Source organism: Schistocerca nitens, chromosome 2 (genome assembly GCF_023898315.1).
Source record: "Schistocerca nitens isolate TAMUIC-IGC-003100 chromosome 2, iqSchNite1.1, whole genome shotgun sequence".
NCBI classification, from domain to species: Eukaryota; Metazoa; Arthropoda; class Insecta; order Orthoptera; family Acrididae; genus Schistocerca; species Schistocerca nitens.
This window is the reverse complement of record NC_064615.1, coordinates 715,320,088-715,344,365: the sequence shown is the minus strand read 5'-3', so window position 1 is coordinate 715,344,365 and position 24,278 is coordinate 715,320,088. Positions and strand designations below refer to the sequence as shown.

At 37.9% G+C, this 24,278-nt stretch overlaps 1 protein-coding gene across 4 annotated transcripts in view; it reads right to left on the bottom strand.

The window, feature by feature from the left end:
• Positions 1-24,278, bottom strand: part of LOC126236883 (uncharacterized) — a 177,273-nt gene that overhangs the window by 57,298 nt on the left and 95,697 nt on the right. For all 4 annotated transcript variants that reach the window (XM_049946511.1, XM_049946514.1, XM_049946513.1 and 1 more), the window contains exons 2-4: positions 22,319-22,483; positions 21,967-22,131; positions 2,527-2,792 (exon numbers count right to left, since the gene is read on the bottom strand). In XM_049946511.1, the coding sequence (XP_049802468.1) occupies positions 2,527-2,792; positions 21,967-22,131; positions 22,319-22,483 (596 nt within the window). The remainder of the gene's footprint in view (positions 1-2,526; positions 2,793-21,966; positions 22,132-22,318; positions 22,484-24,278) is intronic.

Genomic DNA, 24,278 nt, shown 5'->3' with positions numbered 1-24,278 from the left:
GTGTTGTTGAAGATGTAAATGTTGAAGAGCAAGAAATAAGTTATATCCAACTGACTGTTGAAGAAAGACATTATATTTTTAGCTCTTGCAGTAAATAGTGATGAATTTTTATCATGGCAAAATATCACCTAACTGAATGAGAATTAGAAGCAGTAGACAACGCATTTGATATTGGGGAGGAAATTTCAGAAAAAGAAAACCATACTAGTGAAGACAGCATTCACCCTACATCAGAATATGACGACTGTGCTACACACAACGGGTTTAGTACTGACAATCTGAAAACTATAGAAGTAGTTCAATCAAAAGACAAGAACATCAATTGGAGTTTGGTACCCCTTCCAGATCATGGAAGAGCACTCAGTGCAAACACAATGAAAGAAATGCCTGGTCCAACCAGATGTGCTATGTCCAGAGCACATGATATCAAATCTGCTTTTTGAGTATTTATGAACAAAACTCTCAACAGGATTGTGTTGCAAATGACTAACATTGAGTGCCAAAGACTGCGTGGTGACAAATGGGAAGATTTAGATGAAATTACATATGAAGCACATATTGGTGTATTATTGCTTTCTGCTCTTTGTAAATCATATGGTGAATCAACAGGCAGCTTATGGAATCCAGAATCAGGTACAGCACTGTCACTAAAGATTTTCTTTCACAACACTTGAATGTTATGTTCTGATGATAAGTCTGATCAATGGGTGCAAAGAGCAAACAACAAAGTGGCACCTATAAGGGACTTAAGGGAACAGTGGGTGGAAATACTTCAAAATTATATAATCTTGGATCAAATGTAACTTTTGATGAGCAACTGGTAGGTCTTACAGGTTGCTGCCTGTTCAAACTATATATTCCAAGCAAATGCACCAAGTATGGGATAAAGATGTGGACACTGTGTGACAGTACTAGTTTGTGTGCTCTGAAAACACAGATGTACACAGGAAAACCACCTGACATAGCACATGAGAAAAACCAAGTTTGTATGTTGTCATGGATCTGACATATGAGCTAAGAGAACAGAACATTACATTTTTTACATCCTACACTTGGTAACAAGCACTTCTCACCAGGAAGGTCATGGTGTTGGGTGGAGTTAGAAAAAACAGGATGGAACTGCCTAAGTTATCATGCCAAGATATTCACAACTCATAATTCTAATTCACAAAAGATACAACAGTAGTATCCCACAATCAAAAGAAAATAAGGATGTTGCATTAATGATTACAATATAGAATGATAAGCAAATAAGCAACACAGAAGGTAAAAAGCCAAAAATGATATTGGACTACAATACCACAAAAGGTGCAGTTAACATGCCTGATGAGATTACTGCCACATACATGTGCAAGAAAAACCAATCATTGGCCAGTAATTGTATGCTATATTATTGCACAGACTTCAAGAAGTAATGTATTATTTGTGTTCTGCATCCAATAATAGTTAGTCTACTATTATTTGCTTGTATTCTGATGAACAATTAGCACTGAACAAAAACATTATTTTCTAGATGTACAAAACACACACACACACACACACACACACACACACACACACACACACACACACACACATTGTTTGTACTCTGAATAGTGTTTTGTGTTGAAAACTAACCTATCCACTACCACTTCCTTGTATTTTGTTCAATGCTTTGTGCTCAAAATAAGCTTGCCCATTGTTACTTTTTTGCATTTTGATCAATGTTGTAAAGAAATAAATATTTTCTTATTTATTTATATTTTGATATTTTCTGTTGAAAATAAATTTAACCATTGTGGTTTTGTTGTATTTTGAACCATGATGTAAGAAAACAAAATTTAAAAATTGTGATTTTATTGTATTTTGATTCATGCTGTAAGGAAAACAATACACTGATATTTGCTTATATTTTTGCAAAATATTCTTTGTGTTTAAAAGAGATATATCTATATTTCTTTGCTTGAATTTTGATCAATACCAATACTACATAACTAATAATGCTTTATTTGGGTCAAACAATAATTTAATTATATTAAATGCCATGTAATAATATTTCCATAACAGAATCTTCTAGAGTTTTGCTCAATGTGTCATTACGACCCATAGTACCAAGAATGTATACTATTTTTAAGGAGAACAGCAGGGTTAATAGACAGCAACAGACATGGTCACAAATAAAAGGATACAAAGCATGACTAAAACTGTCACAACCAGGGGTTCTTTAATCATTGAAACAAGATAAAATGGGCCTATTCAGAAATTAAGTAGAAATGTCATCCAGAACAAACAAAGTAAATAATAACAGGAAAGTGAATGTTGAAAAGAGGAAAAATAATTCTAGTCAGTTTTCAGTTTTCCATTTCAATGTGCATAATATCTTAGTGGATGCTACCATGTCTTAATTGTTCATACTTGCACTTGAGGACCCTTGGAAGAGATTTTATTTCTACTTGCATCTTTTTCTTACAAAAGTAAGTGAATGTTTTTGTAATGCAAAAGTAAGTGGTAAACTTTGAAATGACGGTTATTATCAGAATTACTAACCTTGCATGAAAATGAAATCCATGCTTTCTGTGTAGGGAATTCCTTCAAAAGATCTGCCAATGCTTCAGCTTCATCTTGAGCAGGAATTGTTTCTATGGCAAGAAAATCAACCCCAGCATTAACAAGTACTTGCATTCGTGATCTATGCCAGTCCATCATCTGTTTCTTGCTCACTGTCTCTACATATGATCCACTGTATTCTGAACCATCATGTAATGATGCTCCATATGGACCAACAGATGCAGCTATTAATGGCTTCACTATACCTGCATTTAGAACAATAATTCAATGCCAAATAATAATACAAAGAAATCCACAGAATGATAATACTGCATTCAGTTCTAATTAACAGTATCTAAGTTAAATTTTCCAAAAAAGTAAATAAATAAATAAATCAGTTTTCAATTCAGCCATAAGCAAATGATAAAGAAAACATAATCTAGCCAATGGAATTCCATCCCAAATCAAACTACAGAATTTTTCTACATATATAAACAAATTTTGGATGGGAGGAGAGGGGTAAATTCTATGGTCAAAGCAAGACCAACTGACTTTATGAAGAGATTTTTTACACTGCACTGGTAACAAGACTCGGACACTGCACAAAATGGGGTACCATGTATTCCTTTTCAAAAGCACTTAGTTCACTTTAGAGGTCATATTTTGAAAAAATAAATAAATAAATAAATAAATAAAATAAAAAAATAAAAAAAGACATCATGAAATTATACAACACTGAGGTGATAATCCCTGTCATACAGCTGCTAATCATCAAGACTGATTTTTGACTCATTGTGTGGTGTTGCTCACAGTCATCTGACTGCCCTATGCATACTACCTCTACAATTAAAAGGACCAGCACACTTGCATTTTATGTTGGGACATACAGCCTGCACTACTGAAAAATGTGCTCCTAGCAGCTGTTTATGTTATGTGGTTCATGCATGATGATCCTAATGCACTTTAATTAGAATATCTGCCTGCTGTTGAGACCTTCCCAAGAAAGAGGATCAGGCACCGAACTGCATTGCATTGACTTGCGCAATCATCTGACCTAAATCTCTTGAACTAATGGTTGTGTGGACACATGAAAAGTGTCTTGCACATTACCTGGTTAATAATGTCAGTGATACAGAACAGCACACCTATAACTCATGTGCAGCTATTTGACATGGCCCAGGCATCACTGAGCAACTTTGCCAGTCCATGTTGAGATGTTGCCATACAGGTATTGTTGCTCTTTAACATTCAAATTCTTCTAACTACTGTGAAGTACTTGACAGAGTGTACTTCGCATCATACTTATTCGTAGGGATTCTAATCATTCCATTCACATATGGAGGACAGGAAAAAGGGATGTTTAAATGCCACTAGTCGCTAAGAGAGAGGCCCGGGCTGTACGGAGGGTGATCAAAAGCATCCCAGTGAAATTCTCTTAAGAGTTGTTTGGTCACATTCACCATGTAAGGTCGGGCATTAGCGTGGAAAAAAACAACACCTTTTGACAGTAATCCTTGGTGTTTGATCTGTATTGCGCAGCGCAATTTCTTAATGGTCTCGCAGTAACCATGTGCATTGATTGTTTGGCCTTGTGGTAAGAAATAAATCAGCAAAATGCCTTTTCTGTCCCAAAAAATGGTGCACATGACTTTTCAAGGTGTCAAGATTTGCTTAGGCTTAACCTTCGTTGGGGATGATGTGTGCCTCCATTCCACTGATTGCCACTTTGTTTCAGGTGTGTTGTACCATACCCAAGTTTCATCCCCCGTGGCTATCCGAGGAAGAAACCCATTGCCTTCTTCATTGTAGCATGTCAAAAACTGAAGTGCATTGCCCATCCATTGGTTTTTGTGTTGTTCAGTAAGAATTTTGGGTACCCAATGTGAGCAAAGTTTTCTAAATTTCAGTTTTTCAGTAACAATTCCATGAATTAGTGATCGTGAGATTTGCAGAACTTCCATAGCAAGGGCACTAAGTGTTGTGCTTAATCTTCTCTTCAATTGTGTGAACCAGTTCATCAGTAACCACAGACGGGCATCCACTTTGTTCTTCAATCGTGCACTTGATCACATCCTTCATTGAACAGTCTGACCCATCTTCTAACCATTGAATCACTCATAGCACTTTGTCCATGAACCTCACAGATTTGCCAATGAATTTCCTTCAGTTTAACTTTCTTTGCATTAAGAAAACGAATCACAGATCTGATTTCACACGCGGCAGCATTTTCAATTACGGCTGACATAAAGAAGCACTACAAAGCACACATCAGTAGCAGCGATCTGAAAATGGCGTACATGTCTTCTCCTTGGGTCAGAGTAACTGCCGCACATGCGATCATAGCCATGGATAGAAATACAAATGGAACTTACTTTGTGGACGACCCTCGTATTTATGTGAGTTGACTAATTACAATTGTTACTCACTGATAACTCTAGTCATAGGATACTTTGATTTTTCATTTGGTGAAGTACACAATTTTACATTCCTGAACATTTGAGGTATGTTACCAATCTTTGCACCACTTTGAAATCTTATCAATATCCGAGTGAATACTTGTGCAGCTTTCTTCAGACAGTACATTATAGATATCTGTACCATCTGTCAAAAATCTGAGGTTACTATTAATATTGTCTGAAAGGTCATTAACATACAATATGAAGAGCAATGGCCCTCCCTGGGACAAATTACTTCTACATCTGGCAATGACTTTCCTTCCAAGATAACATTCTGTGTTCTCCCTACCAAGAAATATCAATCCAGTCATAAATTTTGCTTGACACACCATTCATTCATACTTTTTGATAATAAGCATAGGTGTGGTACTTTGTTAAATGCTTTTTGGAAATCGAGAAATTCTGCATCAAACATGAATGCCTTGACCCACGAGTTTCAGAATGTCATGTGAGAAAAGTGGAAACTGGGTTTCACATTATTGATGTTTTCAGATTCCATGCTGATGTGGTCATTCTGTTTGAGATACCTCATTACATTTGAGCTAATGAATGTCAAGGATACTGGTTGATAGTTTTGTGGATCACTTTTGCTACCCTTCTTGTAGACATGTGTGATGTATGTTTTCTCTCAACTACTGGACACAGTGTTTTGTCTGAGCATTCTACATTAGATAAATAGCTAAAATGGGGCCTAATATAGCCACAAATCTGGTACAGAATCTTATGAGGATGCCAATGGGCCCTGTAGTGTTGTTCAGTTTTAGCGATTTCTGCTGTTTTCAACACCACTGACACTAATATCTACAACACTCATCCTTGTAGTTATAAGAGAATTTAATTGGGGCAATAACCTCAGTATTTTATTTGTTAAGAAACTTTTGAAATTTGAGCATTTCTCTTTTGCTTCGCTACGCTCAGTTTCAGTCCCTGTCTCTTCCTAAGCACACCATATCTACAGAGATAAAGTTGTTGTTTTTTTTTTAACTTTGCAGCAGGCATATGGCATTTTAGTATTGGCAGTGTGTGGTTATTCATTCAAATTCACATGCATTTTCATGTAGTCAGTGAGCGATTTGAGTTGTGTGGAGTAAGTAAGAACCACGAGTTGTTCAGAGTTAGAGGAGGAGTCTTATATGGACTAGTAACAAATATAAAATATGAGGTTATTGTCAACAATGAGTACACAAGGGGAAATGTGATGAGAGGAAGAGTATGTATTAGTAATTTGGATTAAAAGATTGTGATAAGGAGTCATTAAGGAAGTCATGTTCCAGTGGAGAGTTGTTCAAATGATGAAAGGTAACAATTGGGGGTGAATAATAAGTACCAGTAGTTGCCACATACAAAGTTCCAACCAAATTTTCATGCTTTGATGGGAAAAATCCAGTATGACACAAACCGTAATGAAAATGGTATTGTGACAGGTGCGAGTGAGAACTGAAACTGACAGGTTTGAAATGCTTGTCAAATAAACAGTTTCAATATTTACACATTTCATCTGTTCTGAATTACTGGATACACACTATTGACATATTACTGACTGTTCAAATAAAGAATGTATAATAATGAAGATGTATTTAAATCAAAGCAGGAACTTGGGATGTATACTAGACACATAGTCACAACTGTTAACCTCCTTGTATTTATCTGTGTGTTAAGTCTGCCCCCTCCTTCCCCCACTCCCAAATGAAACAGATGATGACTGCTTGATTAACATATGACTGATAATATCTAAGAACTGTAGTTCGGAATGTGGGTGAAAGCTTACATACAGATTACTGTGACCAAGCCTCTGTTCTTTGATGAAAAGAGGACATGGGCTAAAAATAAAAACTTTGATACACATTTTAGTGATTTGCAAAACAGGAACTCCAAAATACAGGAGACCTTGTCAGGAAATGATAAGTAAGTGTTGGACAAATAAAAGAAACAGTAACAGGGTACGTAATACAACACATGGAGTTAACAAGTGAATGGTGAACAGGCACATAGTTAGACATTGTTGGTGTTCAAACAGATATTTCCAATATAGCGATGAAGCAGCTCACCATAACAAGAGGAGACAGTAGAATGACATATTCTCAGCTACAGGAATGAGTAAGTGTTGCTTAAAACAAAGCACATTTAGTATACAGTAGTTGCATTCAGCACTACAGTAGGCATTGACCTTTCAGATGGAAACCAAAAAAATGGTTCAAATGGCTCTGAGCACTATGGGACTCAACTGCTGTGGTCATAAGTCCCCTAGAACTTAGAACTACTTAAACCTAACTAACCTAAGGACAGCACACAACACCCAGCCATCACGAGGCAGAGAAAATCCCTGACCCCGCCGGGAATCGAACCCGGGAACCCGGGTGTGGGAAGCGAGAACGCTACCGCATGACCGATGGAAACCAATTTAAGAAATTTATCATATATAGCTTCAGTGTTATGAATTTTGAGTGTGTATTAAGCATATGATGAGGATTTTTTTTAAGCTGTCACTTCTAACAATATAATGGCCAATAATATTGAGAGAAACCCACATTAATTATATTCCAATGACTTGAAAGGGTGGGTCAATATCTGTAATGTTTGCTGATGACACAAACATACCAAGTAAGTGACCAAACACAATTTAGGAGATACAGCTCAGATGATAACTGGAAAGGCCTACAAGCAGTTCACAGAGAGTAGTTTAAGTTTCAATCTCATAGAGAGGAGATTCTGAGTCACAATAGGCACAATAAAAAGATTCACACAACTAAAGCTTTTGGCCATTAAGGCCTTTGTCAGCAGTAGACACACACACACACACACACACACACACACACACACACACACACACACACACCAGCAGTCTCATAGCACTGAGACAACACTGCGAACAGCAGCACCAATGTATGATGGCAGTGGGGACTGGATGGGGGTAACGAGGAGGCTGGGGCGGGGAGGGGGAGGGATAGTATGGTGGGAGTGGGGGACAGTCAAGTGTTGCAGTTTAGACGGAGGGCAGGAGAGAAGGTGTGGAGGGGGAGAGGGTAAGTAGCGGAAAGGAGAGAAATAAAGAGAAATTAAAAGACTGGGTGTGGTGGTTAAATGACAGCTGTGTAGTGCTGGAATGGGAACAGGGAGGGGGCTGTATGGGTGAGGACAGTGACTAATGAAGGTTGAGGCCAGGAGGGTTACGGAAACATAGGATGTATTGCAGGGAAGTTCCCACCTGCGCAGTTCAGAAAAGCTGGTGTTTGTGTCAGGGATCCATATGGCCCAGGCTGTGAAGCAGTCATTAAGATGAGGGATATCATGTTTGGCAGTGTGTTCAGCAACAGGGTGGTCCACTTGTTTCTTGGCCACAGTTTGTCAGTGGCCATTCATGCAGACAGACAGCTTGTTGAAACTTCCTGGCAGATCAAAACTGTGTGCCGGACCGAGACTTGAACTCGGGACCTTTTCCTTTCGCAGGCAAGTGCTCTACCAACTGAGCTACCCAAGCACGACTCACGCCCCATCCTCACAGCTTTGCTTCTGCCAGTACCTCATCTCCTACCTTCCAAACTTATAGAAGCTCTCCTGCGAACCATTTCATATCAGCGCACACTCTGCTGCAGAGTGAAAATCTCATTCTGAAGACAGCTTGTTGGTTATCATGCCTACATAGAATGCAGCACAGAGGTTGCAGCTTAGCTTGTAAATCACAAGACTGGTTTCACAGGTAGCCCTGCCTTTGATGGGATAGGTGATGTTAGTGACCGGACTGGAGTAGGTGGTGGTAGGAGGATGTACGGGACAGGTCTTGTATCTAGGCCTATTACAGGGGTATGAGTCATGTGGTAAGGGATTGGGGGTTGTGTAAGGATGGATGAGTATATTGTGTAGGTGTAGGTTCGGTGGACGGTGGAATACCATGGTAGGAGGGGTGGGAAGGATAGTGGGCAGGACATTTCTCATTTCAGGGCATGATGAGAGGTACTCGAAACCCTGGCGGAGAATGTAATTCAGTTGCTCCAGTCCCGGATGGAACTGAATTACAAGGGGAATGCTCCTCTGTGGCCAGACTGTGGGACTTTGAGAGGTGGTGGGAGACTGGAAAGATAAGGCACGGGAGATTTGTTTTTGTACAAGGATGGGAGGTCAATTACGGTCAGTGAAGGTTTCAGTGAGACCCTCGGTATATTTTGAGAGGGACTGCTCATCACTGCAGATGCGACGACCACAGGTGGCTAGGTTGTACGGAAGGGACTTCTTGGTATGGAATGGGTGGCAGCTGTCAAAGTGGAGGTATTGCTGATGGTTAGTAGGTTTGATATGGACGGAGGTACTGATGTAGCCATCTCTGAGGTGAAGGTCAACATCTAGGAAGGTGGCTTGTTGGGTTGAGTAGGACCGGGTGAAGCAAATGGGGGAGAAGTTGTTGAGGTTCTAGAGGAATGTGAATAAGGTGTCCTCACCTTCAATCCAGATAGCAAAGATGTCATCAATGTATGTGAACCAGGTGAGGGGTTTAGGATTCTGGGTTTTTAGGAAGGATTCCTCTAGATGGCCCATGAGTAGGTTAGCATAGGATGGTGCCATGCGGGTGCCCATAGCCGTACCATGGATTAGTTTGTAGGTAATGCCTTCAAAGGAGAAGTAATTGTGGTTGAGGATTTAGTTGGTCATGGAGACTAGGAAGGAGGTGGTTGTTTTGGAATCCATAGGGCTTCTGGAAAGGTAGTGTTCGACAGCAGTAAGGCCATGGGCATTAGGAATGTTAGTGCACAGGGAGGTGGAACAATAGTGACGAGCAGGGCACTGTGTGGTAAAGGGACAGGAACTGTGGAGAGTCGGTTGTGGAAATAGTTGGTATATTTTATATAGGAGGATAGGTCCCGGGTAATAGGTTGAAGGTGTTGGTCTACAAGAGCAGAGATTCTCTCAGTGGGGGCACAGTAACTGGCCACAATGGGGCGTCTTGGGTGTTTAGGTTTATGGACTTCAGGAAGTATGTAGAAGGTAGGAGTGCGGGGAGTGGTAGGGGTAAGTAAAGAGATGGACTCTGGGGAGAGGTTCTGGGATGGGCTTAAGGATTTGAGTAGTGACTGGAGATCCTGCTGGGTTACTGGAATGGGATCACTGTGGCATGGTTTGTAGGTGGAAGTATCTGACAGCCTGGATTTTCCATTGTTTCATTTAGTCTCATAAAGACTCATTTTATGGGATTTCAAACAAGCAATTACGACCTGTTAGCACCAGAAATAGATATTAATGGTCATACACTAAGTGAAAAAAACTTAAAAATTTCTTGGACTCCAGTTGGAGTCAACACAAAGATAAAACCCATCAAGAAGCTCAGTTAATCATGTTTTGCCCTTGTAAGCATATTGTATTGACCTAAAGACAACAGTGTTGGCTTATTTTAGGTATCTTCACTTCTTATTGTGGCATGGGAATTACTTTCTGAGGTAGTGGATCCTAAAGTAAATAAAGTGTTTATTCAGCTAGAGGGGGCAGTAATTGTTATTGCTGTGTTCAGATGTGAACTGAGTTGGTGACCTTTTGCTCACATCTCCAGGCAGTGTTGGTTTCAATCACACAGCTTAAGGCTGTTGCTCATAGGCATCACTGTGGGCGAATGAATGGTGTGAACTGAGGGACATCCAGCATGACCTACATGTCCCACAATTGGCCCGTTACTGTGGCTGCCCCTGGCATTGCCTGCACTGAGGTTGATCCCTCACCCATTGTCGATTGGGAGGTCATTCCAAGGTGTGGTCAGTAGTGAAAGATTTTCCAAGGACCTCCCTAATTTGTCAGATGAAAAGATTTCAGGTGCTATCTGTGGCTGTTGAAATCCTTGAGCCAGTTGAAGTCATTTGCCCTGTTCCAAAAGAATCCTCTTGGCCCACATGGTCTGTGTATTCATTTAGAGTGGGATTACTGGTAGTTGGGAACTCCAACATCATGCACTTAATGAGGCCCCTTAGAGATAGGGCAGCCAAGGAGGAGAAGGAATCCAGTGTGCATTCCATGTGCATACTAGGAGCAGTCATTCCAGATGTAGAACGGAAGCTTCTGCATGCCACGAAGGACACAGGTGCAGCCAACTGTAGGTGGTGGCTCATGTTGGTACCAACAATGTGTGCTGCTTTGGATTGGAAGAGACTGTCCCCGGTTTTGGGCAGGTAGCTCAAGTAGTAAAGACTGTCAATCTTGCTTATAAGCCTCATCAACAGAACTGGCTGTGGTGCTTTGGTACAGAGCCAAGCGGGAGGTCTGAAATCTGGTTCAGATGGTTCTGCAACCATGTAGGTTGCAGATTCCTTGGCTTTGGATATAGGGTGGTGGGTTTCTGGGTTCTGCTAAATAGGTCAGGAATCCACTACATAGAGGAAGCAGCTGCACTGGTAGCGGGGGCTGTGTGGAGGGGATTAGGCAGTCTTTTTAAAGTTGGAGGGTCTGAAGAAAGTCCAGAAAGGGCTTCAGGGGTGCAGGATCAAAGCAGGAAGAGGGTAGAGATGACAAAAATCAATATTGCACCTGTAAACTGTTTTAGTTGTGTCGGAAAAGAACCAGAGCTCTGAGCACTAATAAAAAGCACTGAATCTCAAATTGTTATAGGTGTGGAAAGCTGGCTAAAGCCAGAAATAAGTTCAGTCACAATTTTTACAAAGGGTCTAAGTGTGTTTGTTAAGTATAAATTAAATACAGAATGAGATTTTCACTCTGCAGCGGACTGTGCGCTGATATGAAACTTCCTGGCAGATTAAAACTGTGCGCTGGACCGAGACTCGAACTTGGGACCTTTGTCTTTTGCATGCAAGTGCTCTATCATAGATTAAATACAGTTACTGGTGGGTTATTTATTGCTGTCAGAAGTAGTTTATCTTGCACTGAAACTGAAGTACGTAGTTCTTATGAGTTGCTATAGGCAGAGATCATATTTGAGAATTGGAATAAATTAATAATTGGTTCCTCTTACCAACACCCTGACTCAGATGATACAGTTGCTGAACAGTTAAAAAAGAACTTGAGTGTCATTTCGAATACCTACTCCACTCATACAATTTTAGTTGGTGGTGACTTCAATGTAGGCCCAACATGTTGGCGAAAATACATAAAAAGTTGTTGATAGGCATAAAGCACCATCCAAAATAGAGCCGAATGCCTTCTCAGGAAATTATCTTGAACAACTAGTTCAGGAGCCCACTCAGAGAGTAAATGGCTGTGAAAACATACTTGATCTCTTATCAACAAATAATCCTGACCAAATAGGGAGCATCTTGACAAATACAGGGATTAGTGACCATAACATTGTTGTAGCTAAACTGAACAACAACAGCATCCAAATCCACCAAAAAATAAAGGCAAAACACATCTACTTAAAAAAGCAAATAAAAATTCATTTGATACCTTCCCAAGAGAGAGTCCCCATTCATTCCAATTTGACTATATAAGAGTAGACCAGATGTGGTTTAAATTCAAAGAAATATTAAATGATGTTAATTGAGAGAGAGATACTAAATAAACTAATAAGAGGTGGTACTCATACCCCATGGTACACAAAACAGATCAGAACACCGTTATAAAATCAATGAAAAAAATGTGCTAATTTTTAGAGAATTCAAAATCTCCAGTATTGGCAAAGTTTTACAGAAGCTTGAAACTTAGCAAGAACTTCAGTGCAATATGCTTTTAACAGTTTTAAATCAGAAACTCTGTCTCAAAATCTGACAAAAACTCAGAGATTCTGATCACATATAAAGTACACGAATAGTAAGATGCAATCAATACCTTCACTGAGTGCTAACAATGGTGATGTTACCGATGAAAGTGCCACTAAAGCAGAGTTACTAAACATGGTCTTCAAAATTCCTTCGCAAAAGAAGACAAAGTAAATATTCCATGAGTTGAATCAGGAACAACTGCCAACATGAGTGACTTAGAAGTAGATATCCTTGGTGTAGCAAAGTAGCTTAAAACACTTAGGAAAGGCAAGGCCTCTGATCCACATTATATACCAGTCAGATTCCTTTCAGAGTATGCTGATACAATAACTCCATATGTATCAGCCATATACAACTGCTCGCTTGTAGAAAGATCCAAACCTAAAGAGTGGAAAGCTGCACAAGTCACACTAATACCCAAGAAAGAAAATAGGAGTAATCCACTGAATTACAGACCCGGATCTCTAACATCAATTTGCAGTAGGATTTTGGAACATATACTGTGTTCAAACATTACGAGTCACCTCAAAGAAAATGATTTATTGACAAATAGACAATACGGATTCAGAAAATGTCATTCTTATGAAACGCAACAAGCTCTTTATCCCCCCCCCCCCCCCCCCAGGTAATGAGAGCTATCAACAGGGGATATCAAATTGCCTCCATATTTTTAGATTTCCAGAAGGCTTTCGACACTGTACCTGAAACGTGACTTAAAATTAAATTGTGTGTCTATGGAGTACCATGTCAACTGCGTGACTGGATTCATGATTTCCTGCCAGAAAGGTAACAGTTTTTAATAACTGATGGAAAGTCATTGAGTAAAACAGAAGTAACATCTGGTATTCCCCAAGGAATGTGATATAGGCCCTCTGTTGTTCCTGATCTACATAGACAATTTAGAAAACAATCTGAGCAGCCCTCTTAGATTGTTTCCTGATGATGCTGTCATTTACCATCTTGTAAAGTTATCAGACAATCAAAACAAATTACAAAATGATTGAGACAAGGTTTCTGTATGGTGCAAAAAGTGGCCCTTGTCTCTAAATAATGGAAAGTGTGAAGTGATCCACATGAATACTAAAAGGAATATGCTAAATTTCAGTTACATGATAAATTACCAAATCTGAGGGCTGTAAACTCAACCAAATACTTAGGGATTACAATTATGAATAACTTAAATTTGAAAAATCACAGAAAAATATTGCAAACCAAATACTGTATTTACTGGCACAACACTTAGAAAATGTAACAGCTCTACTAAAGAGACTGCTTACATTATGCTTGTCTGCCCTCTTCTGGAGTACTGCCATGCAGTGTGAGATCTGCACCACATGGGATTGACAGAGGGCATCGAAAAAGTTCAAAGAAGAGCAGCTCATTTTGTATCATCATGAAATAAGAGAGAGAGTGCCACGGACATGACACATTTACTGAGGTGGCAGTGATTTAAACAATGACATTTTCCACTGCAGCAAAACACTCATCTATACAGATTATTGGCCATATGATTTAATACAGCTGCACTGACTCATTCAGCTGGTCCTTATTCTATATGTTCTTTGATTTTCTCACACTCTGTTTCAGATAATTTCATTTTAATTTAAGCTTTGCTCTTCATCACTGCACACACATAGGATACCCACTAGTGACTCCTGGACCATTTAAGGCTTTCACGTGTGGTTCTCTTTGTGCAATTGTAACTCTTCTTTTACTATTTTCAGCCAGCTTTCAGTACTGCCCGACATCATTGCTTCCTCCAGTGACAAAGGAATGGTACTGAATGACTGTTTAGACTGAAAAGTTACAAAGTCATGTAGCTTCTTTGACTTCCGAATTTTGGATGACTTTTTTATTGATTCAAGTTGCTGCAGTTGTTCTTTATCATTATTTGCACTATCTGGGCTTGGTTCCTTGTTGCAACTAGTATTCCGTGAACTATTACTTGATGTGATATTCTCAAGTTCGGGTTCAAATTCTTCAGTCGTTATTCATTTTGCTTCTATTCTGTCAGTGGAAGAAACAACTGATTTCATTACTGCAACTCAGTTTCTTCTTTATATTGATTAGAATTACATTTGTCAAAAATAATGTCCCTCATTTTTATCATTATTTGACAATTAGGTTAAAAAAGCCTGTACGCTTTTGATGCTTCACAGTATACTACCAAGATACATTCAATACTTCTTTTGTCCCATTTTCGTTGGTTGTCTTTCAGGATGTGAACACAGGCCTTGCTTCCAAATATTTTGAGATTTTGAAGATCCGGCTTCTTGTTTGTCCAAGCTTTTTAGTGCCAGTGGAGACTGCTTCTGCCCAGAATTTATTTGGAAAATTTGCTTCGTAGAGCAGGAGTCTTGTGTTTACTACTATTGTACAGTAATAACATTCTGCTACAACATTTTGTTCTGGTATATATGGCACTGTAATCTGATGCAGGATCCCTACGTGTCTGAAAAAGTTCATCAGTTTATCGTTCACATATTTCGTGCCATTACCTGTGCGTAGAGTGCAGATCCTTTTGCCAGTTTGTCATTCAACTAGATTTTTAGAGTCTGAAATTAGCTGTGGTACTTTATCTCTGAAAGTACATACAAATACTTTCCTGGAATAGTCATCAATTAAAGTAAGGAAGTATTTGGCTCCTCCAACTGACATAGTTTGCATTGACCCATGCAGATCTGAGTGAACTAGCTCGAGAATTTCCAGGGCTCTCAAGTCAGATCATGCAAAAGGAAGTCTTTTTTTGTTTTCCCTCTAAGCTTAAAACACAAGGAGTATCAACTGCTCCCTCAAATGAAATTCCACTAGCCAGACCTTTGTGAAGTCTGTGCATAGCTTCAGAATGCAAATGATCCATTTTTTTATGCCATAAGCCTGCACTATTTGACTGCAGTACTGATTTTGCTTGAAAAATTAAATCATTTGGTTGGTCTGGTCAGTACATATCATTTGCTTTTTTTGGATGTGTCAAATACGACAACATTGTTTTTAAATAAAATCGAATGACCTTTTCTACTATTTCACTAATAGATAGTAGATTTGTGCTTAGCTGGGGTCAATACAGGATATCCTCCGCTTTAGTTTTACCTTTCTTGTTGCCCTTGAGAACATCTACAAATGAAGATCCTATTCCTTTTACAGGTAAGTTGCCATTATTTGCTATTACAACTTGCAAGCCTATCACTGTTTGCACTTATTTTTGTCACATGGAAATGTGGACCTGGGTGCTGACATGTCTGAGTCTACATATCATTTTGTCCATGCATCTTTAAATGCAGCTGCATTTGAAAAGAACGTCTAGTAGCTCCTGTTTTGGCCAAAGTTTTTGCATCGTTTTTGCTCTTGCTGCGAGAATTTTTTGCCAGATGCCCGTACTTCTTATGGCTGTAACACCTTGGACCTTTTGGAATATAACATTACTCTTTTTCTTGGTGATCTGAAGAGCAGCATCACTTGTCGATGGTTTATTACAGGTGTCATCATTTATTTATTGAGGTAATTTATTTTTTATGGAGTCTCCTTTGATTGGCAAGTTCGAATTTTCTAAACTCATAATCATAGGTTTATATTCATCTGGTAATCCTGAAAGTAAGATACACCCAATCCATTCTTGTTCAACTTCAAAACCATTTGATTTTTGTGATGTGGAAATTAATTTTGACACATATTCTTCGCCTGATGAACAGTTTTCAAGTCTGGTTGTCAGCAGTGTCTTCAGTAAATCTATTTGTTGGAAGAGGCCTGAATCTTCTTCTTGCTTTAGCTTTTTACACACTTATTTAGCTGTAGATGTATCTTGCAAACGAACATATATCGATGGATGAACGGAGAGTATAATTTAGTGTGCAAAGTTTAGTTACATCTGTTATCGTGTCACTGATGCAATCCCTCAATTGTTTGTGTTCTAGATATGTTTGTATAGCAAGTTACCATGTGCTATAGTTTTTTCTTCCCATTAATTTCTCAATCAGAGACAGTGAATTTGTATTTACAGAACTCACTGTATTAGCTATTATGTGGTTCAAAATTGTCACGCACTGCTGCTAATTTCCACTAGCCAATGATCTGGAATTTTTTTAATATTATGCTGAATTATATAGACAGGGCCCATAACATGTTAGCAGAGCAATTTGCTGGTGGTATGTTACTGAATCTGTAAGATTTATTGTACACATTAATACATTAAACACATTTACATGAACTACTGTGTTATAGAATTCACAGAATAAAGAATAACAGTGTCCATAGCAATGCAAAAGACATGTACACAGTCAAGGCAGAGAATTTTCACAGATTTGACACGTGATGTTGTGCTGGCAGACATATACTTCCATGCCACATCTAGTGGCCTCAACAGGCATATGCATAATTACGCAGAGTGATCCGCTGACACATCTGGTGGGATTACAGAAGTTGTTGCTATCCATACATATGATGCCTCCAAGTAATATAATAAGCCTTCTTCAGACTGAAAAAGATACCCATGATGGTGTTTCTGGTGCAAAAAGGCCTACTTTATTGCTGCTTAGAGGAAGATTAGGTTATCAATAGTGAATTGATGTCTCCTGAATTTGTACTATATGCATTTGAGAACTCAAAAAGACACTAGTTTGTCATTTGATCCAATGTCCAATGAAGCTTGCAAGGACAACACTTGGCTATCAAATATAACAATATTATGAAAAGTATAGCTGGTACTCACCATACAGTAGACATGTCGAGTCACAGATAGGCACAATAAAAAGACTGTCAGAAAGTGAGCTTTCGGCCAACAATGCCTTAACCAGAAATAGACCCCCCCCCCCCCCACACACACACACACACAAATACAAAACACACTTGTTCCATTTCATCCTAGATTTTCTACTGTTTGACTAGGTTATCAAATATTAGACAAGTAATGATTTTCCAGGCTTCAGAAGAGGGATCAGAATAGTTTCCTTCCATGATAAAGGAAACTGTCCTGTTTTCTGGATACAGTTGAGCAATGAGTGGAGGCTCTCTTATTTTCCCTGTGAGGTGAGAGAACATGGTTTAATGCATCCTATTGTGACTGGGAGCCACATCTTCGATCAAGAAGAGCTGTGAGCTTAAATTAAATAAAGGCACATTTATAATTGTAACTGTATATAGGTCCCCATCAGGAAATTTTCATCTATTTCTGAAAAATTTGGACTCCTTGTTGTGCTATCTGTCAGACAGAGGGAAGCAAATTATTATTTGTGGGGACTTCAATGTAGATTCTCTTAAAGAGGGTAATAGGAAAAATGACCTTGAAGTATTACTTGGTTCTTTCAATTTGACACCCGTTGTTGATTTTCCTACTCGGGTGGTAAAGGATAGCAGCTCACTGATAGATAACTTCTTTATAGACCAAGATAAGTTTAACCAGATAAATGCTCAGCCTGTTGAGAATGGTCTTTCTGATCATGGTGCACAGCTAGTTACAATATATGACATAGCTCCATTCAGCAATACTAAACAGTCCTCCAAAGTAGTACGTTCAGTCAACGATTTAACAATTGCAAATTTCAGGGAAAGCCTACAGCAGTTAGACTGGGATGAGGTGTACCGTGAACCTGATGCCAATTTAAAATATAATTTATTTCATGACATTTTTGTAAATGCATTTGAAAACTGCTTCGCCAAGAAAATAGTTAAATATACTCGTAAGAAACCTTGTAACAAACCATGGCTTACTAAGGGTATAAAAATATCTTGTAACCGGAAAAGGGAAATGTATCTGACAGCAAGAAAGAGTAGTGACCCAGAAACTATCAAACATTATAAAAACTACTGTGCTATATTAAGAAAAGTTATTAAAAAATCCAGGAGTATGTGTATCATGTCTGAAATCAGCAACTCTGATGATAAAATTAAAACAATTTGGAATATTATTAAACGAGAAACAGGTCAACCAAGAGCAGAGGAAGACAGTATTACCATCAAATTGAATGAAAACTTTACGAACAAAAAGTCAGAAGTTGAAAATATTTTTAATAATCATTTTCTAAATGTTGTGGATATAGTAGGATCCAGGTGTTCATTAGAAGATGCTAGGCTGTTAATGGAAGAGGCCATACCTATGCAATTTGATACAATTGAAATCTCACCCACTTCTCCCTCTGAAATTAGGAAAATAATAAACTTGCTTAAAAGCAAAAACTCACATGGAATTGATGGCATTTCCAGCAAAATACTAAAAGCTTGTTCTCAACAGATAAGTAAGATTCTCAGCCACCTGTGTAATAGCTCTCTGGAACAGGGCATTTTCCCTGATAGACTGAAATATGCTATTGTTATACCTTTGCATAAAAAGGGGGATAGATCTGATGTCAACAATTACCGTCCAATCTCCCTTCTAACAGCTTTATCCAAAATTTTTGAGAAATTAATGTATTCAAGAGTAGCTTCACATATCTGTAAAAATTAAGTACTAACAAAATGTCAGTTTGGTTTCCAGAAAGGTTTTTCAACAGAAAATGCCATATATGCTTTCACCAGTCAAATTTTGAATGATATGAATAACCGAACACAACCCATTGGGATTTTTTGTGATCTCTCAAAGGCTTTTGATTGTGTAAATCATGAAATTCTGCTAGACAAGCTCAAGTATTGTGGCATGAGTGGGACAGTGCACAAATGGTTTAATTCGTACCTAACTGGAAGAGTGCAGAAAGTTGAAATAAGTAGTTCTCATAACATGCAAAGATCAGCACATTCCTCAAACTGGGGAACTATCAAGAATGGGGTTCCACAAGGGGCAGTCTTGGGTCCTTTGTTGTTCTTATTATATATTAATGACTTGCCATTCTATATTCATGAAGAGGCAAAGTTAGTTCTCTTTGCTGATGATACAAGTATAGTAATCACACCTGACAAACAAGAATTAACTGATGAAATTGTCAATACTGTCTTTCAGAAAATTACTAAGTGGTTCCTTGTAAACGGACTCTCACTGAATTTTGATAAGACACAGTACATACAGTTCCGTACAGTGAATGGTATGACGCCATTAATAAATATAGACCTTAATCAGAAGCATATAGCTAAGGTAGAATATTCCAAATTTTTAGGTGTGTCCATTGATGAGAGATTAAATTGGAAGAAACACATTGATGATCTGCTGAAACGTTTGAGTTCAGCTACTTATGCAATAAGGGTCATTGCAAATTTTGGTGATAAACACCTTAGTAAATTAGCTTACTACGCCTATTTTCACTCATTGCTTTCATATGGCATCATATTTTGGGGTAATTCATCACTGAGGAATAAAGTATTTATTGCACAAAAGCGTGTAATCAGAATAATAGCTGGAGTCCACCCAAGATCATCCTGCAGACATTTATTTAAGGATCTAGGGATATTCACAGTAGCTTCTCAGTATATATACTCTCTTATGAAATTTGTTATTAACAACCAAACCCAATTCAAAAGTAATAGCAGTCTGCATAACTACAATACTAGGAGAAAGGATGATCTTCACTATTCAAGATTAAATCTAACTTTGGCACAGAAAGGGGTGAATTATACTGGCACTAAAAAGTCTTTGGTCACTTACCAAATAGTATCAAAAGTCTGACAGATAACCAACAAGTATTTAAGAAGAAATTAAAAGAATTTCTGAATGACAACTCCTTCTACTCCATAGAGGAATTTTTAGATATAAATTAAGAAAAAAAAATATTAAAAAAATAAAAATAAAAAATAAAGAAAAACAAAAAAACACAAAAAATAAAGTTGTTATATTAAATTAAGTATGTTGTTAAATTAACCTAATTATGTCATGTATTGGAAAATTCGACTCGTTCCACATCATTACGAAATATCGTATCCATGATCCATGGAACTTGTATTAATCTAATCTAATCTAATCTAATCTAGAACCATGCCAAATCCAGATTCCACATGGAAAACAACCTTTGCAGCATTATTCATTGTTGTGATGTTTCTGTGGTGATGGAATGGTTGTTACGGACTGACAATAGTGATTACTTCTGAAAAATATTTGGTTATTGTCTGAGTTATGTCCTCTAGTCTTGGCTGGAGACTTTTATTGTGTGTCATCCCTGTAATGAGGCACCATTCACAAATCCTTCTGATAGTCTCCCTCACTACCATGTACTTTTTTGAATGACTGACAGTCAATTCTTTCATCCTCTATTAAGAGGCACCCACTTAAGATCATCACTACCAAAGGCAGCTTTAATGGAGTTAATAGGTGTCTGAACCTCTGCACATTCACATGCCTGTTCCTGATGCAGAGTAGTCCTCCTCACTCCACTGAGGGACAGGCAGTCTTAGTTGGTGGCCCCTTAAAATTGGAATGGATGCATCATTGCTTGCTGGCTCACTGTCATAATGTGACTTTTGTATGTTACCATGATGTTGAAACATGGCCAGTGGACTATACAGTCTCACAATAGCCTTGTTGGGCATCCATTTCAGGCACTTTCTTTGTGCATCACTTAATCTGTTCAGTGTATTCTGATTGGGAAGTGGTCACTGGAAAGCACATCACTGACCACTTTCCACTTAGTAACATCTATAAGAGCTGGCCGGAGTGGCCGTGCGGTTCTAGGCACTACAGTCTGGAGCCGAGCGACCGCTACGGTCACAGGTTCCAATCCTGCCTCGGGCATGGATGTGTGTGATGTCCTTAGGTTAGTGAGGTTTAATTAGTTCTAGGTTCTAGGTGACTGATGACCTCAGAAGTTAAGTCACTTAGAGCTCAGAGCCATTTGAACCATTTTTGAAAATCTATAAGGGCTATGAATCATATTGAAAGATTTATAGTGGAGAATAATGTCATGGCACAGCTCAAGTTCATGACATACCCTCTATTGAGGAGGTGTATTTCTACTACACTGTTTGACACTGTCAACAGAGTGACCTCTTTTGGAAGTAGCAGAGCTCAACAACACATTGTGTGCGTTAAAATGTGAAGGATGGGGCAACTGTACAGTGATATTGCTCAAAGTCTAGTTGTTTATAGCTCCATTAGGTTTCAGGTTGGTATTCAGGGGAGTGGTGAGCAACAGTATTCATTATCGGGCAATATGGCTACCAGCTACACTCGCTCACTTCACTGAAGGCAGAATTCTATGTTGTTGAATTAAATAATGCTTCCAGTGCCACATTTTCTTATGTTTTATGGTATTTTTTAAACGAATTCTGTGAATATGGGAGACTGCTGCATCCACATACTCAAAGACAACTGTGATAACTTGACACAACACAACTTGAATCAGCAGAATGGAATATGAAACAAAGTGTGAAAAACATTTCAATACCTGTTTGATCAGTACGCTCTTCCATAAAAATGGCTACTGCATCCTTTGCCAAATCAACTGCCTTCTTTATGAGGTCAATGCTTTCTTCCTCAGTAAGCCCCAAATATCTCATAAAACCACCAATGCTTGCCTGGTATGTGTTTGTAGTTATGATCTGTGCTCCAGCTAAACAAGGAAGGATTTGTTTTAAAATTAAAATTTTGGAGAGTAACTAGGGAAAATGTGTAAGTATTGTATATATAATAACTTGAGGATCCATGCATTATTCAGACATTTTATGAACATATTATATTAAACAAAAAAATTAAATATTGAATAATTTTCCAGCACAAAAAAATTATTAAGATAAAACCTCTGAGAAAGTCACAGTGTGTCATAACAACAGCTTCTGGGTCTGTTTTCAAAAATGCTGAACTCCATAAAGGGTTTCCATCAACGGGAGCAGAGACATGAGTGCTGAGCTGAGTTGCAAACCCACCATCTAATACCTTCACTCTTTCCTTGTCTGAAGACATCTCTGAAACAATTAGACAAAAATTATGCATGATCAGTAACATTCATAAAATGATCATATTTTTACCCAGGAAAATAAATAATTACTAGCTTTTATGACACAAATGTAAATAAGAAAAATTCTTAAATGAAAAAAATATATGGTGCAGTGTGTGAAAAGTTCATTGTACAATGAACTTACAACCAATTTCCATAGAAATGCCACTGACGAGCACACATTATATCTCATGATTAGTGATTTATGCACATATACATATTCCATCTTGGTTTTTTGGTTAAATTCTAGTGTACAATTCCAGTGTCAGGTTTGTGCAATGATGTCATGCCTGAGGCAAGGACACTACATACAGGCAATCTTTGAAAGCAACACATGCTATTCATAAACAAAGGGGTTTAGCATGCATTAAAATTACAAGCACAGTTCATGTGATTATTTACTTACCCATTAATTGCATCAAAATGAAATGAAGATATTGAGAGAGAGAGAGAGAGAGAGAGAGAGAGAGAGAGAGAGAGAGAGAGATAAATATACATGTCTGAAATAAATTATTGTCATAATTTACTCAACTAAGAAAAGCACAGAGAACACAGAGAATCTTCATATTCAATTACAGTATAGAGCTTGATGAAGTCATAACATTATGAAATAGCATAAATTTTTAATAATAATTACTGAGTGTAATAGGACTACAATGGAAATGTGGGGGTTCTGAGTGGGTAGATCCCAAAATGTGACAATGGGAAAACGAAATAAATAGTGTCATATATGAAACATTAGCATAAAATGTGGAAAAACTGGGATAAAAAAAAAGAAAAAGAAAAAAGAAAAAGAAAAAAAAAAGAAAAAAAAGCCAGTTCACAAGTAACAAAAATTCACAAAAAGTAATAAATATAGTAATGGTAACTACACTTGAATTACATACATTAATTCTAGTTACTGATCCCAATATTCATTGCCTTTTTGAGTTACTTCAGAGAGCAGTCACAAGTGCATAAATCCTATCACATTTCAGTGAACACACTTTACAATCTCTGAACTACTGTGAAAAAGTAGAAAATTGATCTATGGAATGGTTGGAATCAGTCACTGGGATTAATTAGCTAAATTCTAGTTTCAAATTTCAATATCCGTTACTTGCTCACACTAGTTCAGAGAGACATGTAATGAACTATTGATTGGTTGGAATTGGTAACTAGAATTGACCTATATAGCTTAACTCTAGTTGCTAATTTCAATCATTCCATGATAAATAATTATGAGTACTTTAGGAGTAGGTGTGTGGACTGGCTTTTCGTAGTATTTCTACATTTACTACCGCATGTAGTGAGTGAATGCAAAAAATAAGAAACCAGTGAGTCACTAAACGAAATTGTAGTAACTGAATTGAAAATTTGTTAGTTATCACATTTTTCAATTAGTAGAAAGAGAGACACCATACAGTGAAACACTTGATGATGTAAGAATCCAAACCAAATAACATAACACACATTAACAGGAAGTGGAGTTGATAGTTAATAGATACCACAAATGGAAATTATAAAATAATGCATGCTAAATGCTTACTAAAAATGCAAAATGTCTCTTGGAACTGATAACTAGAATTACACTATATAGGTAAATTACAGTTATCAATTCCATGGTTCATTATTTCCACTATTTCACATTAGAGGTATGCAGTGGTTTGTTATGGGATTTCTGTTTTTGGTTTACTTTCTGAACTACCATTGTAGGAGTAGGTGTGTACTATACATTCTCTGAGAATTCTGATGTATATGGTATAGCTTTTACTGTCAGTTTC